The sequence below is a fragment of the Heptranchias perlo genome, chromosome 7 (genome assembly GCF_035084215.1).
Source record: "Heptranchias perlo isolate sHepPer1 chromosome 7, sHepPer1.hap1, whole genome shotgun sequence".
Classification (NCBI taxonomy): Eukaryota; Metazoa; Chordata; class Chondrichthyes; order Hexanchiformes; family Hexanchidae; genus Heptranchias; species Heptranchias perlo.
Window position 1 is genome coordinate 19,543,374 of NC_090331.1, and position 16,761 is coordinate 19,560,134.

At 43.0% G+C, this 16,761-nt stretch overlaps 1 protein-coding gene across 15 annotated transcripts in view; it reads left to right on the forward strand.

The window, feature by feature from the left end:
* Positions 1–16,761, forward strand: part of neb (nebulin) — a 266,346-nt gene that overhangs the window by 42,022 nt on the left and 207,563 nt on the right. For all 15 annotated transcript variants that reach the window (XM_067987151.1, XM_067987136.1, XM_067987143.1 and 12 more), the window contains 4 exons: positions 8,095–8,193; positions 12,527–12,631; positions 13,740–13,847; positions 15,421–15,732. In XM_067987151.1, the coding sequence (XP_067843252.1) occupies positions 8,095–8,193; positions 12,527–12,631; positions 13,740–13,847; positions 15,421–15,732 (624 nt within the window). The remainder of the gene's footprint in view (positions 1–8,094; positions 8,194–12,526; positions 12,632–13,739; positions 13,848–15,420; positions 15,733–16,761) is intronic.

A 16,761-nucleotide genomic window follows, 5' to 3' on the forward strand; every position in this document is an offset into this window, starting at 1 on the left:
AAGATTGAATGACAAAGAGTGCATGCATTTTAGTTTTTACCACCTTGGTGACTGTTTTAACACCGGATAAGTATTTGAAAGGAAATAATTTGCAGGGCTACGGGAAAAGGGCAGGAGAGTGGGACTAGCTGGATTGGTCTTGTATGGAGCCGGCGCGGACTCAATGGGCCAAATGGCCTCCCTCCGTGCTATGATTCTATGATTCTACAAGGTACATTGGCATTCTAAAGTAATGAATTGTGTGACAAAAACCCAAGCGTACGCAAGCCTCTTGCTCCTATTTTTGTTTTTTTTTGCTTCCTGAGGGAACAGTCCACTCTTTTTAAAGTTATTTTCTTTCTCCTTTTCTGGTCTCCTAAAGTGCCCTACCAACAGGTGAGTGTCCTGCTTGACACCAGCAACTACCTAGGCATGGGAGCAACTCTCTGATTCTCCATCTCCTCAGTGGGGGAAACGGGGAAAGTGCTTGGCCTCCCCTGCTTTTGTCTGTTGAAGTTATGGTTCCATTCGCAATGAGACTTGAAAACGTTCATTATATGTAGAGGTTACTCAATGGTAAGCCATTGAACATAAAGCTTATTGTTGGCATCAGGGGACTGAGTAACTTGATCTCTGCATATGTGACATTTCATTCATTTAGTCTGTTCCTACCATATGTATGGTATAAATATGAGATTTTTAAAAATTCATTCTTGGGTTTTGGACGTCGCTAACAAGGCCAACATTTATTGACATAAGAACATAAGAACATAAGAAATAGGAGCAGGAGTAGGCCAATCGGCCCCTCGAGCCTGCTCCGCCATTCAATAAGATCATGGCTGATCTGATCCTAACCTCAAATCCAAATTCATGTCCAATTTCCTGCCCGCTCCCCGTAACCCCTAATTCCCTTTACTTCTAGGAAACTGTCTATTTCTGTTTTAAATTTATTTAATGATGCAGCTTCCACAGCTTCCTGGGGCAGCAAATTCCACAGACCTAGAATCATAGAATCATAGAATCATAGAAGTTACAACATGGAAACAGGCCCTTCGGCCCAACATGTCCATGTCGCCCAGTTTATACCACTAAGCTAGTCCCAATTGCCTGCACTTGGCCCATATCCCTCGATACCCATCTTCCCCATGTAACTGTCCAAATGCTTTTTAAAAGACAAAATTGTACCCGCCTCTACTACTGCCTCTGGCAGCTCGTTCCAGACACTCACCACCCTTTGAGTGAAAAAATTGCCCCTCTGGATCCTTTTGTATCTCTCCCCTCTCACCTTAAATCTGTGCCCCCTCGTTATAGACTCCCCTACCTTTGGGAAAAGATTTTGACTATCGACCTTATCTATGCCCCTCATTATTTTATAGACTTCTATAAGATCACCCCTTAACCTCCTACTCTCCAGGGAATAAAGTCCCAGTCTGTCTAACCTCTCCCTGTAAGTCAAACCATCAAGTCCCGGTAGCATCCTAGTAAATCTTTTCTGCACTCTTTCTAGTTTAATAATATCCTTTCTATAATAGGGTGACCAGAACTGTACACAGTACTCCAAGTGTGGCCTCACCAATGCCCTGTACAACTTCAACAAGACATCCCAACTCCTGCATTCAATGTTCTGACCAATGAAACCAAGCATGCTGAATGCCTTCTTCACCACCCTATCCACCTGTGACTCCACTTTCAAGGAGCTATGAATCTGTACTCCTAGATCTCTTTGTTCTATAACTCTCCCCAACGCCCTACCATTAACGGAGTAGGTCCTGGCCCGATTCGATCTACCAAAATGCATCACCTCACATTTATCTAAATTAAACTCCATCTGCCATTCATCGGCCCACTGGCCCAATTTATCAAGATCCCGTTGCAATCCTAGATAACCTTCTTCACTGTCCACAATGCCACCCTCTGAGTGAAGAAGTTTCTCCTCATCTCAGTTTTGAAAAAGCAGCCCCTTATTCTAAGATTATGCCCCCTAGTTCTAGTTTCACCCATCCTTGGGAACATCCTCACCGCATCCACCCGATCAAGCCCCTTCACAATCTTATATGTTTCAATAAGATCGCCTCTCATTCTTCTGAACTCCAATGAGTAGAGTCCCAATCTACTCAACCTCTCCTCATATGTCCGCCCCCTCATCCCTGGGATTAACCGAGTGAACCTTCTTTGTACTGCCTCGAGAGCAAGTATGTCTTTTCTTAAGTATGGAGACCAAAACTGTATGCAGTATTCCAGGTGCGGTCTCACCAATACCTTATATAACTGCAGCAATACCTCCCTGTTTTTATATTCTATCCCCCTAGCAATAAAAGCCAACATTCCGTTGGCCTTCTTGATCACCTGCTGCACCTGCATACTAACTTTTTGATTTTCTTGCAGTGGGACCCCCAGATCCCTTTGTACTGCAGTACTTTCCAGTTTCTCGCCATTAAGATAATAACTTGCTCTCTGATTTTTCCTGCCAAAGTGCATAACTTCACATTTTCCAATATTGTACTGCATCTGCCAAATCTCCGCCCACTCACCCAGCCTGTCTATATCCCCTTGCAGGTTTTTTATGTCCTCCTCACTCTCTACTTTCCCTCCCATCTTTGTATCATCTGCAAACTTTGATATGTTACACTCGGTCCCCTCCTCTAAATCATTAATATAGATTGTAAAGAGTTGGGGACCCAGCACCGACCCCTGCGGAACACCACTGGCTACTGGTTGCCAGTCCGAGAATGAACCATCTATCCCAACTCTCTGCTTCCTGTTAGATAACCAATCCTCCACCCATGCCAGAATATTACCCCCAATCCAGTGATTCTTTATCTTGAGCAACAATCTTTTATGTGGCACCTTGTCGAATGCCTTCTGGAAGTCCAAATACACTACGTCCACTGGTTCCCCTTTATCCACCCTGTACGTTATGCCCTCAAAGAACTCAAGCAAATTTGCCAGACATGACTTCCCCTTCGTAAAGCCATGCTGACTTTGTCCTATTAAATTATGTTTATCCAAATGTTCCGCTACTGTCTCCTTAATAATAGACTCCAAAATTTTACCCACCACAGATGTTAGGCTAACTGGTCTATAATTTCCAGCCTTCTGCCTACTACCCTTTTTAAATAAGGGTGTTACATTAGCAGTTTTCCAATCTGCCGGGACCTTTGCCGAGTCCAGAGAATTTTGGAAAATTATTACCAAAGCATCCACAATCCCTACTGCCACTTCCCTCAAGACCCTAGGATGTAAGCCATCAGGTCCAGGGGATTTATCTGCCTTGAGTCCCATTAATTTACTGAGTACCAATTCCTTAGTAATTTTAATCGTATTTAGCTCCTCCCCCCCCCTAGAGCCCCCTGTTTGTCCAGTGCTGGGATATTCTTAGTGTCCTCTACCGTAAAGACTGAAACAAAATATTTGTTCAGCATTTTTGCCATCTCCATGTTTCCCACCATTAATTTCCCGGTCTCATCCTTAACGGGACCTACGTTTGCCTTAGCCACCCTTTTTCTTTTTATATAACTGTAGAAACTCTTGCTATCTGTTTATATATTTTTTGCTAATTTATTTTCATAATCTATCTTCCCTTTCTTAATCAATCCTTTCGTTACTTTTTGCTGTCTTTTGAAGACTTCCCAATCTTCTATCCTCCCACTAAGTTTGGCTACCTTATATGTCCTTGTTTTTAGTTGGATACTATCCTTAATTTCTTTACTTAGCCACGGATGGCTGTCATTTCTTTTACACCCTTTTTTCCTCAGTGGAATATATATTTTTTGAAAGTTGTAAAATAACTTGAATGAACACCACTGTTCATGTACCGTCTTACACTTTAATCTATTTTCCCAGTCCACTTTAATCAATTCCACTCTCATACCATCATAGTCTCCTTTATTCAAGCTCAGTACACTTGTTTGAGAACCAACCTTCTCACCCTCTAATTGGATATGGAATGTTACCATGTTATGGTCACTCATTCCAAGGGGATCCTTAACTAGGACATTATTAATTAATCCTGGCTCATTGCACAGGACCAGGTCCAAGGTTGCTTGCCCCCTTGTAGGAAAGTATGCCCCAAGAAATCCATCCCTAATACACTCAATAAACTCTTCCTCAAGGCTGCTCTGCCCAATTTGATTTGTCCAGTTAATATGATAGTTAAAATCCCCCATAATTATAGCTGTTCCCTTATTACATGCCCCGACTATTTCCTGATTAATACTTCTTCCAGCAGAGTTGCAACTATTAGGAGGCCTATATACTACGCCCACGAGTGTTTTTTTCCCCTTGACGATCCTAGTTGCCCTTGAGAAGGTGATGGTGACCTTCTTCTTGAACCACTGCAGTTCAGGATTTTGACCCAGTGATAATGAAGGAACGACGATACATAACCAAGTCAGGATGGTTTATGACTTGGATGGTGTTCCCATGTTCATACTGCTCTTGCCCTTCTAGGTGGTGGAAGTTGCGGGTTTGGGCTAAACTAAGATTAAACTAAGATAATGTTTGATTTTGTTATTCATTTGTTTGGAGAGTTTTAGTTTTAAATATATGAATGATACAATGCAGTAGGGATCTTGTATAGACATATGATGCAATAAAATGCCTATTTAAGCACACAAAACCTTTTAATTTTGACAATGCATCGCTGTAGTTTTAAATTTCTCCCAAAGGGCAGGGAGGGGATGGGAAACTGCAACAGGCATTATTTTTGCTTAATTTTACAGTGATCGCTGACCTCCATTGGCTCCCGGTCCGGGATTGGCTTGATTTTAAGATTCTCATCCTTGTGTTCAAATCCTTCCATGGCCTTGCCCCCTCCCTATCTTGGTAACCTTCTCCAGTCCTACAACCTTCCATGATCTCTGCTCCTCCAATTGTGATGTGGAGATGCCGGTGATGGACTGGGGTTGACAATTGTAAACAATTTTACAACACCAAGTTATAGTCCAACAAATTTATTTTAAATTCCACAAGCTTTTGGAGGCTCCCTCCTTCCTCAGGTGAATGGTGTGGAAATGAAATTTTCGAATCCTTCGCATTTGAAAATCACAGAATAATGCCTGGTGATTACTGCCCGTTGCCAAGGCAATCACAGTGAGCAGACAGAAAGGTGTCACCTAAAAGGCCACCGAATATACAAACCACCCAAAAAAAAGAGAGAGAGAGAGAGAGAAGGAAGACAGTCAATGACCCGTTATATTAAAAACCGATAACATTTGTTCGCTGGTGGGGTTACGTGTAGTGTGACATAAACCCAAGATCCCGGTTGAGGCCGTCCTCATGGGTGCGGAACTTGGCTATCAATTTCTGCTCGACGATTTTGCGTTGTCGTGTGTCTCGAAGGCTGCCTTGGAGTATGCTTACCCGAAGGTCGGTGGCTGAATGTCCATGACTGCTGAAGTGTTCCCTGACTGGGAGAGAACCCTCCTGTTTGGCGATTGTTGTGCGGTGTCCGTTCATCCGTTGTCGCAGCGTCTGCATGGTCTCGCCAATGTACCATGCTCTGGGGCATCCTTTCCTGCAACGTATGAGGTAGACAACGTTGGCCGAGTCACAGGAGTATAAACCGTGCACCTGGTGGGTGGTGTCCTCTCGTGTGATGGTGGTATCTGTGTCGATGATCTGGCATGTCTTGCAGCGGTTACCGTGGCAGGGTTGTGTGGTGTCGTGGACGCTGTTCTCCTGAAAGCTGGGTAATTTGCTGCGAACTATGGTTTGTTTGAGGTTGGGTGGCTGTTTAAAGGCGAGTAGTGGAGGTGTGGGGATGGCCATAGCGAGGTGTTCGTCATCATTGATGACATGTTGAAGGCTGCGGAGAACATGGCGTAGTTTCTCTGCTCCGGGGAAGTACTGGACGACGAAGGGTACTCTGTTGGTTGCGTCCCGTGTTAGTCTTCTGAGGAGGTCTACGCGATTTTTCGCTGTGCCCGTCGGAACTGTCGATCGATGAGTCGAGCATCATATCCTATTCTTACTAGGGCGTCTTTCAGCATCTGTAGGTGTCCATCGCGTTCCTCCTCGTCTGAGCAGACCCTGTGTATTCGCAGGGCCTGTCCATAGGGGATGGCCTCTTTGACGTGGTTAGGGTGGAAGCTGGAAAAGTGGAGCATCGTGAGGTTGTCCGTGGGCTTGCGGTAGAGTGAGGTGCTGAGGTGCCCGTCTTTGATGGAGATTCGTGTGTCCAAGAAAGAAACTGATTCTGAGGAGTAGTCCATGGTGAGCTTGATGGTGGGATGGAACGTGTTGATGTTATCGTGTAGTCTCTTTAGTGATTCCTCACCGTGGGTCCATAGAAAGAAAATGTCGTCGATGTATCTGGTGTATAGTGTTGGTTGGAGGTCCTGTGCAGTGAAGAAGTCGTGCTCGAACTTGTGCATGAAAATGTTGGCGTATTGGGGTGCGAATTTGGTCCCCATGGCTGTTCCGTGTGTTTGGGTAAAGAACTGGTTATTGAAGGTGAAGACATTGTGATCCAGGATGAAGCGGATGAGTTGTAGGATGGTGTCTGGAGATTGGCTGTTGTTGGTGTTGAGTATTGATGCTGTCGCAGCGATGCCGTCATCATGGGGGATACTGGTGTAGAGTGCCGAGACGTCCATCGTGGTGAGAAGTGTTCCTGGTTCAACAGGTCCGTGGGTACTGAGTTTTTGTAGAAAGTCTGTAGTGTCGCGACAGAAGCTGGGGGTTCCCTGCACGATGGGTTTCAGGATGCCCTCGATGTATCCAGAGAGGTTCTCACACAGGGTTCCGTTGCCTGATACGATAGGACGTCCGGGTGTGTTGGCTTTGTGTATCTTTGGGAGGCAGTAGAAGTCTCCCACGCGGGGAGTACGTGGGATGAGAGTGCGTAGGATGTTTTGAAGGTCTGGATCGAAGGTCTTGATCAGTTTGTTGAGCTGATGGGTGTGTTCTTTAGTCGGGTCTGTGGGTAACCGTCTGTAGTGTTCCTGGTTGTCCAGTTGTCGGTATGCTTCTTTGCAATAGTCCGTTCTGTTCTGTATGACGATGGCTCCTCCTTTGTCCGCTGGTTTGATGACGATGTTGCGGTTGGTCTTGAGAGCTTTGATGGCGTTGCGTTGTGCTCGGGTGACATTCTGGACTGTCTTCCGAGTGCGGCTGATGAATCTGGCATAGACGCATTTCCTGACAGCTTGAGCATACATGTCAAGCTGAGGGCAGCGACCCTCTGGAGGAGTTCAGTGAGACTCTTTCCTCTTCGGTTGCTGTACCGCGGATCCCTCTGTCTGCTGTTCCGGATCGTTGATTGTCTCATTGGGTTCGCTGCTGAAATCTTGGGGTTTGTGGTAGAATTCCTGGAGCCTCATTCTCCTGATGAATTCCTCTGTGTCTCCAATTGTGGCCTCTCCCGCATCCCTAATTTTCATAGCTCCACCATTGGCGGCCGTGCCTTCAGCCGCCTAGGCCCTAAGATCTGGAATTCCCACCCAAAACCTCTCCACCTCTCTCTCCTCCTTTAAGACGGTCCTTAAAACCTACCTCTTTGACCAAGCTTTTGGTCACCTGTCCTAATATCTCCTTATGTGCCTCAGTGTCAAATTTTGTTTGATAATCGCTCCTGTGAAGCGCATTGGGATGCTTTTACTACGATAAAGTTGCTATATAAATGTTAGTTGTTGTTGTTGTTGTGAAACAGGCTGCCTACTGGCTATCGCCCATTTTATCCCAAAGTATCTAATTAAATTGGCCACAAGAAATCTCGGAAGGAGCTGGCAGTCCTACCGGCCACACTTCTACTTGGATTTACTACAGGAGACTTCATGAGGAATTCCATGACACAGCTTAACCCCATTTCAGATATTTTTTTTAGATGTTTTTTCATATTCGCAGTTAGTCGCTGCACAGGAGCATTAAGCCTTCTTTGGATTTGACTTTCTCACAGCAGCCTTTAAACATATCATTCATTTATCATCCATGTCATTCAATGGAAATGGGGGAAGGAGAAGAAACTCTGGGCGAGGTGTAATCGTGTTTGATAAGTTTAATATCCCAGAAGTGTCAAAAGACATGCATATCTGTAAATATGATTTATCATACAGCATTCTATGACACAAAGCATAATGGCTTCTGCTTAAAAAAAGTCTTTATTTTCTGTAACAGAAAAAATACCGTCAGCCTCCAAGCACCTTTAAATTCACGTCAATAGATGACTCCCCGGAAATGGTCCTGGCAAAGATTAATCAAGAACAGAGGAGTGATGTAAGTAGAAAATTCAGAGTTCCTCTTCACCTCAGGTTACTAGGAGCAATAAGATTTGAATCCTGGGATGTATCGTTGATGTTGCCAAACATGAGCGCAATTGGATGTTAACAGATACGATATAATTGCGATTACGGAGACATGACTGCAGGGTGACCAAAGCTGGGAGCTGAATATCCAAGGGTATTTGATATTTAGGAAGATCAGGCAAAAAGGAAAAGGAGGTGGGGTGGCGTTGTTAGTAAAGGATGAAATCAGAGCAATAGTGAGAAAGGATATTGGCTCAGAAAATCAAGACGTAGAATCAGTCCGGGTGGAGTTAAGAGGCACCAAGGGGCAGAAAACACTGGTGGGAGTTGTCTATAGGCCTCCAAACAGTAGTGGTAATGTAGAGGATGGTATCAAACAGGAAATTAGAGATGCATGTAGCAAGGGTACTACAGTAATCATGGGTGACTTTAATCTACATATAGACTGGCCAAACCAAATTAGCAATAATACTGTGGAGGATGAATTCCTGGAATGTGTACGAGATGTTTTTTAGACCAGTACATTGAGGAGCCAACTAGGGAACAGGCTAACCTAGATTGGGTATTGTATGCAATGAGAAGGGTTTAATTAATAATCTTGTTGTGCGGGGTCCTCTAGGGAAGAGTGACCATAACATGATAGAATTCTTCATTAAGATGGAAAGTGAAGTAGTCCAATCTGAAACTAGGATCCTAAATCTAAACAAAGGAAACTACGAAGGTATGAGGAGTGAGTTGGCTATGATAGATTGGGAAGCTTCATTAAAAGGCATTACGGAGGATAAGCAATGGCTAACATTTAAGGAATGAATGCATGAATTGCAACAATTATACATTCCTTTTTGGTGCAAAAACACAAAAGGAAAAATGGCCCAACCATGGCTAACAAAAGAAATTAAGAATAGTATTAGATCCAAAGAAGAGTCATATAAAGTTGCCAGAAATAATAGCAAGCCTAAGGATTGGGAGCAGTTTGGAATTCAGCAAAAAATGACCAAGAGATTGATTATGAGGGGAAAAATAGAATACGAGAATAAACTTGCAAGGAACATAAAAGTGGACTGTAAAAGCTTCTACAAGTATGTAAAAAGAAAAAGATTAGTGAAGACAAATGTAGGTCCCTTACAGTCAGAAACAGGAGAATTTATAATGGGGAGCACGGAAATGGCAGAGCAATTAAACAAATACTTTGGTTCTGTCTTCACGGAAGAGGACACTAATAACTTCCCAGAAATGCTAGGGAACCAAGGGTCTAGTGAGAAGGAGGAATTAAAGGAAATTAGCATTCGTAAAAAAAATAGTGCTGGAGAAATTAATGGGACTGAAAGCCAATAAATCTCCAGAGCCTGATAATCTGCATCCCAGAGTGCTAAAAGAGGTAGCCATGGAAATAATGGATGCATTGGCTGTCATCTTCCAAAATTCTATAGATTATGGAATGGTTCCTGCAGATTGGAGGGTGGCAAATATAACCCCATTATTTAAAAAAGGAGGGAGAGAGAAAACAGGGAAGTTCGGACCGGTTAGCCTAACATCAGTAGTAGGGAAAATGCTAGAGTCTATTATAAAGGATGTGATAACAGGACACTTAGAAAATATCAACGGGATTAGACAAAGTCAACATGGATTTAAGAAAGGGAAATCATGTTTGACCAACCTACTGGAGTTTTTTGAAGATGTAACTGGTAGAATAGATAAGGGAGAACCAGTGGATGTGGTGTATTTGGATTTTCAGAAAGCCTTTGATAAAGTCCCACATAAGAGGTTAGTGTGCAAAATTAAAGCACGTGGGATGGGGGGTAATATACTGGCATGGATTGAAAATTGGTTAACAGACAGGAAAGAGAGAGTTGGAATAAATAAGTCTTTCTCGGGTGGCAGGCGATGACTAGTGGGGTACCACGAGGATCAGTGCTTGGGCCCCAGCTTTTCACGATATATATCAATGATTTGGATGAGGGAACCAAATGTAATATTTCCAAGTTTGCTGATGACAAAAAACTAGGTGGGATTGTGAGTTGTGAGGAGGATTCACAGAGGCTTCAAGGTGATTTAGACAAGTTGAGTGAGTGGGCAAATAAATGGCAGATGCAGTATAATGTGGATAAATGTGAAGTTATCCACTTTGGAAGGAAAAACAGAAAGGCAGAGTATTATTTAAATAGTGCTAGATTGGAAAATGTTGATGTACAAAGAGACCTGGGTGTCCTTGTACACCAGTCACTGAAAGCTAACATGCAGGTGCAGCAAGCAGTTAGGAAGGCAAATGGTATGTTGGCCTTCATTGCAAGAGGATTTGAGTACAGGAGCAAGGATGTCTTACTGCAGTTATACAGGACCTTGGTGAGACCACACCTGGAGTATTGTGTGCAGTTTTGGTCTCCTTACCTAAGAAAGAATATACTTGCCTTAGAGGGAGTGCAACGAAGTTTCACCAGACTGATTCCTGGGATGGCAGGACTGTCGTATGAGGAGAGATTGGGTTGACTCGGCCTGTATTCACTAGAGTTTAGAAGAATGAAAGGGGATCTCATTGAAACGTACACAATTCTGACAGGGCTCGACAGACTGGATGCAGGGAGGATGTTTCCCTTGGCTGGGGGGTCCAGAACGAGGGGTCACATTCTCAGGATACGGGGTAGGACATTTAGGACTGAGATGAGGAGAAATTTCTTCACTCAGAGGGTGGTGAACCTGTGGCATTCTCTACCACAGAAGGCTGTGGAGGCCAAGTCACTGAATATATTTAAGAAGGAGCTAGATAGATTTCTAGCCAGAAGGCATCAAGGGGTATGGGGAGAGAGCAGGAATATGGTATTGAGATAGAGGATCAGCTGAATGGCCTACTCCTGCTCCTATTTTCTATGTTTCTATGTTTTGATTCTAATTTTAAAGTATGCTGAAATGAAATACTTGATTAATGATCATTTATACCAGATCTGAAAGATGTTTGTTTTTCCACTGGTGCAGCATAGCATCACATGTTCAGCATACTTCTCTAAAATTCACAGGTATGGAACTTCGAAATGAATAAAGAAAAATTATATTTTTCTCCTGCCTCAGTGTAACTTCCTTCAGCTCGCAAAACTGGTGCGGAAACCGTCAGGTCCCCCTTGTTTTTAACTATGATTCTAGATCTCATTGGCAATGCTCATGTGAGGTAGAGCAATATTTATTTTTCCTGAGAGGAAATGCTCTGATGATATTGCAGCCAAACCAAAAATTGAGCATGACTCATGGGTGTGACTGGCAGATTCAAGTGACAGACACTTCTAAAAGTCAAGCTGATGGCCGTAAGGTTGCAAAATAGAGGAATGGATTGGTGATTTTGAAATATTTTCCCCTCCATTCTCTTTAAAAGTCCCAATCTTTTGTCTCCCTGTAGGTTTTCCCATGTTGCACATTATTATTTAAATCATGATGCCAGGCTTCTCTCACACCTTCTCTTGAGCTGGTGCTAGGAGATGCCTGAGAAAAGAACAGACAAACATTTCAATGTCATTATGTTGGCAATGGAAAAGTACTTTGCCTCCATTCAGTGCCTTCCTCCCTCATCCTCCAGCTGAGGTTACGAACTCACCCTAAAGGAAATCGTAGGCAAAAAAAAGTCACCGTACTACTCTGGCATAGTAAGTGGATTCACCAGCTTTTTGGTTGATACCGTAATGGCAACCATCGTGCACTGAACAAATACTAGATGCAGGATTTGATCTCTGCTTTTGTCAGATCTTTTGTTCATCCTTCATCTTTATATATTTATATCCTTTCCTAAAACCTTCTGGCACCTCAACCAAGTGTGACCCTGATAGGTATTAGCAGACTATTCACCTTAGAGGGCATCACAGGCAATCCTAACACTGTCCTCACTCAACATCTACATGTGCTCGCCAGCTGGAATTAATTGATAGTGATTAAGAGGAGGGACCATGGCTGTTCTTCTCCTCTACAACACCCTTTCTGCAGCCCTGTCTCAGGTAAGCTGATGGAGCACAGGCCAAGGACCAAGCCTGGGACTTTCTTGGTCTGCATGGCATAGCAGCAGACCAAGTGGTCGTGTGTCTTTTGATACAAACCCACAGGCATAGTAATAATATACAACATCATTATTGACTCATATCTCTGAAGAGCACAAAATCTGTCTGGTCTCCTCATTTACCTATACATGTCTGTACGATTAGCCCTATTCATTGGTCATTTTTTTTTCAATGCTGGCAGCCTATTAACTTATTCTGAGCATTAGTTCTAAAATGCTAATAACTTCTAAATACCACAGTTTCACATTTTTGTATTTTTTTGTGGCTTAGATAAACTACAAAGCTAAAGGAGAGAAGATCATCCACAAGTACACCTATCCTCCAGATTTGCCAGAGTTCATTCAGGCCAGAGTCAATGCTACTAATGCCAGTGATGTAAGTACCTGTGATTAGATCTGTTCTGACACAGCAGCCATCTTTTCCACCAAAGGCGGGTAAATGGGGTTGAGGTCAGCCATGATCTAATTGAAAGGAGGAACAGGCCCGAGGGTCTCTATGGCCTATGTGGCAATGGCCAGCTTATCAAAGAACAAGTAGCACTTCAGAGGTGATTTACATTTACCAGTATTCAAAGTGCAACTATTTAAATGTTTCAAATGGTGTGCATAACACACATGTAACATGCACAATAGGAAATTCGAATGCTTATGTTCAGAAATTTTCTATGACATTTGGGACGGGATTTTCTGCTTGTCTGCTTGCCAGCCTGCACTTTCCCCCATTCCTTTTAATGGACAGGGAAATCGCAGGCTGCCAAGCACAGAGGCGGAAAACCCCGGCCTTCAACTCTAGATTAAATTGATCTCTGTTCCAGAGGTTAAATACGATGGCTTGGATTTGAATTAGTTTAAAAAAAATCTGGAAATAAAAAGCTGGTCGTAAAAACCCAACCTGCTCACTAATGTCCTTACAGGAAGGAAACCTTCCGTCCTCACCCAGTCTGGCCTATATATGACTCCAGTCGCTCACCAATGGGGTTGACTCTTAACTGCCCTCTGATGTGCCATAGTAGGCCACTCAGTTGTATCAAAATCAGGGTAACTAGGGATGGGCAATAAATGCCAGCCTTGCCAGCGACACCCACATCCTAAGAATGAATTAAAAAAAAACCCTTGGTGGTACCTGGAACAGTACAGCCGCCTGATTTTTTTTTTAGCCTTTTTTCCTTGGTGGAGCAGCTAGTGCCAAATTCCAGCTGTTCCCTTTGCCTTTAATACTAGAGAGTTATCAGCAAAAGGGCCGGACACGAGTGGAGGGGGAGGGTGGCAGCTGTGGAGCAGCAATTTCTCATTTTTGTAGAACTAGAGATTGGCATTGTTCCCTCAATGTATTTTTAATCATCATGCACACTGCACACCCAATAATATGATAGCTCAGTTCAATGGGTGTTTCATTCTTTTAAAATGTTGAAGCTCTTAATTCTGAATCTTGTCACTGTGACTCCTTTCTGACTAATCTAATTAAAGGTCATTTTCATTTGCAGAACTGCTACAAGCATGCATGGAAAAAGGATTTAGCAAAGGGTTATCACCTCACCTTCGATGCTATTCCAATTATTGCTGCTAAATCTGCTCGGCATCATGCTAGTGATGTAAGTACACAATGTTTATACTTTTAATTGTACGTTTATATATTTCTTCCCCATACCATTTTATTCTACCCCTTTTTGTTTCCCTTGTGCCACGTGGTATGGAAAAGTAGAGATAAGGTTGAAGTTATTTAACTTGGACATTGAACATAGCTCTAGAGGACAAAAGTACAGAATCCACAAACCTGGTGCAAGGTTCAAAATTAGATAAAAAGCCCCATGGGGTAGTGGACAAGTGGAACAGACATCCAGGCATAGCATTTGATTAATTTTCATTTACAATTTTATGAAGGAGCTGGGCCAGTATCTGTTGAGAAGAAGGATTGAGGAGAAGAATAATATTAATACCACTGTCTGACTATTATTCAGGGGAGATAGGGAAGGAAGTTAGTGATCCCTGAAGTAGTGGATCAACAGGCAGCAGTGGAGAGAAGTCCATGGTGGAATGAATATATGCGGGCCTGGAATTACCTTGGAGCTGCACACGCTCCGCTGCTGTAACTTCGCCGCAAGTATGGCAGAAACCGTGGATAAAGGGGGTTTCCACTGCAATTCCGGCAAAGTTACAGCGGCGGAGCGGGAGCAGCTCTGAGGAAAATCTGGGCCATGTCCTCTGGATGGAGTGGGCTTGATGGACTGAGTGACCTTTACTTACTCCAGACCTTCTTATGTGCTCTGTTCCTGGTAATAGGTTTGGGCAAATATCCAGGCCCTTGCTTATGCATTTCTAAAGGCAGCCAGTGGGAGGCATACAAGAGTGGCTCAAAGCCATCCTTCCTACAAATTTCCCTTCCATGTGGGAAAGTACATGAGGGATAATTCTGTGATCCTGGGCTACCAGCAGGAAGTTTCTCTTCCAGGGAGCATGTGTTGGTGAATTGGGATCACATGTCGTAGGTCTGTCTCCAACCAATGCTTACCCTGTTGGGAGCTCAGGATCATGGAACTACACCTACAGTTTGTAATCACTCTTTTTCCCTTCATAAGCTGGAGCGAATAGGAGCTCCCTATGTGTGTAATTGTAGACTGTGATTTAACACTGTTTCACATCAACCCACTATACCATCAAGTCAATGAACAAAAGGACTGCTGGCTAACATATTCTGAGGTTTTTTGCAGTGACATTGTTAAACAGTGTACAATTTAAGTATACAGGAATTTAATCAAAATGAAGATTAAAGATTGAAGAAATATCCTTTAATGACACTAGTTTAGTTAATGGCCTTCAAAATAGTTTTTTTTCAAAGTAGCATACAAATGTGTTTGGAAAATTCCTTTATCCACTGTTTTAACAGAGGTAATACTCTTTTTAAAATAAATATGATAATGCCACATTAAAACAGCGGACAAGGACATTTCATACAAGCACATTAGATTTATATTTAAAAAGTCCAATTTCAATGCAAAGGTCATCGTGTTTGTTGAGGTATTGTCATTAATTGCCCATATAAACCCATGACTCTTAATACATATGACTTTGAATGTACTTTTATTATAATGGCTAGGTTGCTCAGCTGCTGAGATGAGCAGTCTTATTTTAACACCTTCTGCTGTAATTTGAATAATTATTTCACAGGTGAAATACAAGAAAGATTATGAGCAAGCGAAAGGCAAACACGTTGGCTTCCGCAGCCTGCAGGACGACCCTAAGCTGGTCCATTCCATGCACGTAGCTAAGATTCAGTCAGATCGTGAATACAAAAAAGACTATGAAAAGAGCAAGACCAAGTATCACACACCGGTGGACATGATCAATATTACTGCTGCCAAGAAGGCCCAGGACGTGGCCAGCAATTGGAACTACAAGCGCCTGATCCATAACTACACGTGTCTGCCGGACGCCATGAGCGTGGTGCTGTCCAGGAACATGATGAACATACAGAGCGACGTAAGTCACAATGTTAAATGAGAAATATGATTTCTTGCTTTCTCTCTGTGGGGAGCATAGCAGGCTTCCACCTTCATCCAGAATGGCCGTTCTTCAGCGCATCCGCTTGGCTCAGTCAGTAGCACTCGTGCCTCTGGCCATACAGAGCGATGTAAGTCAATTTAGCAGAGAATTTTAAAACCATAGCTTTTGAAATTGCTTCAAGTGAAGTTGTGAAGGTGTGAATGTTACTTATCTTTCTTTGCTCAAAATAAAAGAGTTAAATCTCAATAATGGAAATTCGCTGAGATAGGTAAATTAGCTCTTTCTATCAGAGGTTTCTACAGCCTGCAGACAGAGATTAATCCAGCAAAGACATTAACAAGCACAAATTCCAGCTTCAGCTGAACAAAGAATCAAATCTGCTTCAGGGAAACCGAGATCTCTGTAAGCAGGAAGGTAGTAACTACATCCAGTCGAGGGGCCAGGACCCAATGGGGAAGAAAGACTGTATGTCCAGCAAAGATGAACTTGTAATCTGTGCCAGTGGCGTATGTACATAAAATCATTTGAACTAACTCTATCATTGTCGTGCTACTAAACTTGACAGAGATGATACTTTAAATGAAAGATGAATCATAACTCTCATATCTGTGTTTATGAATGCATGAACGGTCCTTTAGCTTAATTTTTTTTAAATAGGACAAATCCTTACCCACTGCCTATGGGATGTTAACAGATTAAATCAAATACCTGCACCTACATTAAAATGTCTCCAATTAGGACTGCAACAGGCAAAGCATTTTATCACTATGGCCTGTTTCCTGAGGCGGGGTAGTGATATGGGGTAAATTTTGTGAGGCACCATTGCTAGTGCAGAGTCTTGCTAGATGGGTGTTTGTGATAGAGATAGGATTAAAGGGCCAATTCTGCAACCCAATGCTCTGTCTAGTGAGGCGCCACACTGAGAACGGAGCTCCAAGATTTACTGTATGATGGTCTGTTCTTGAAAAATTCCAAAACATTTTTAAGGTGGCATTCTCTAACCAT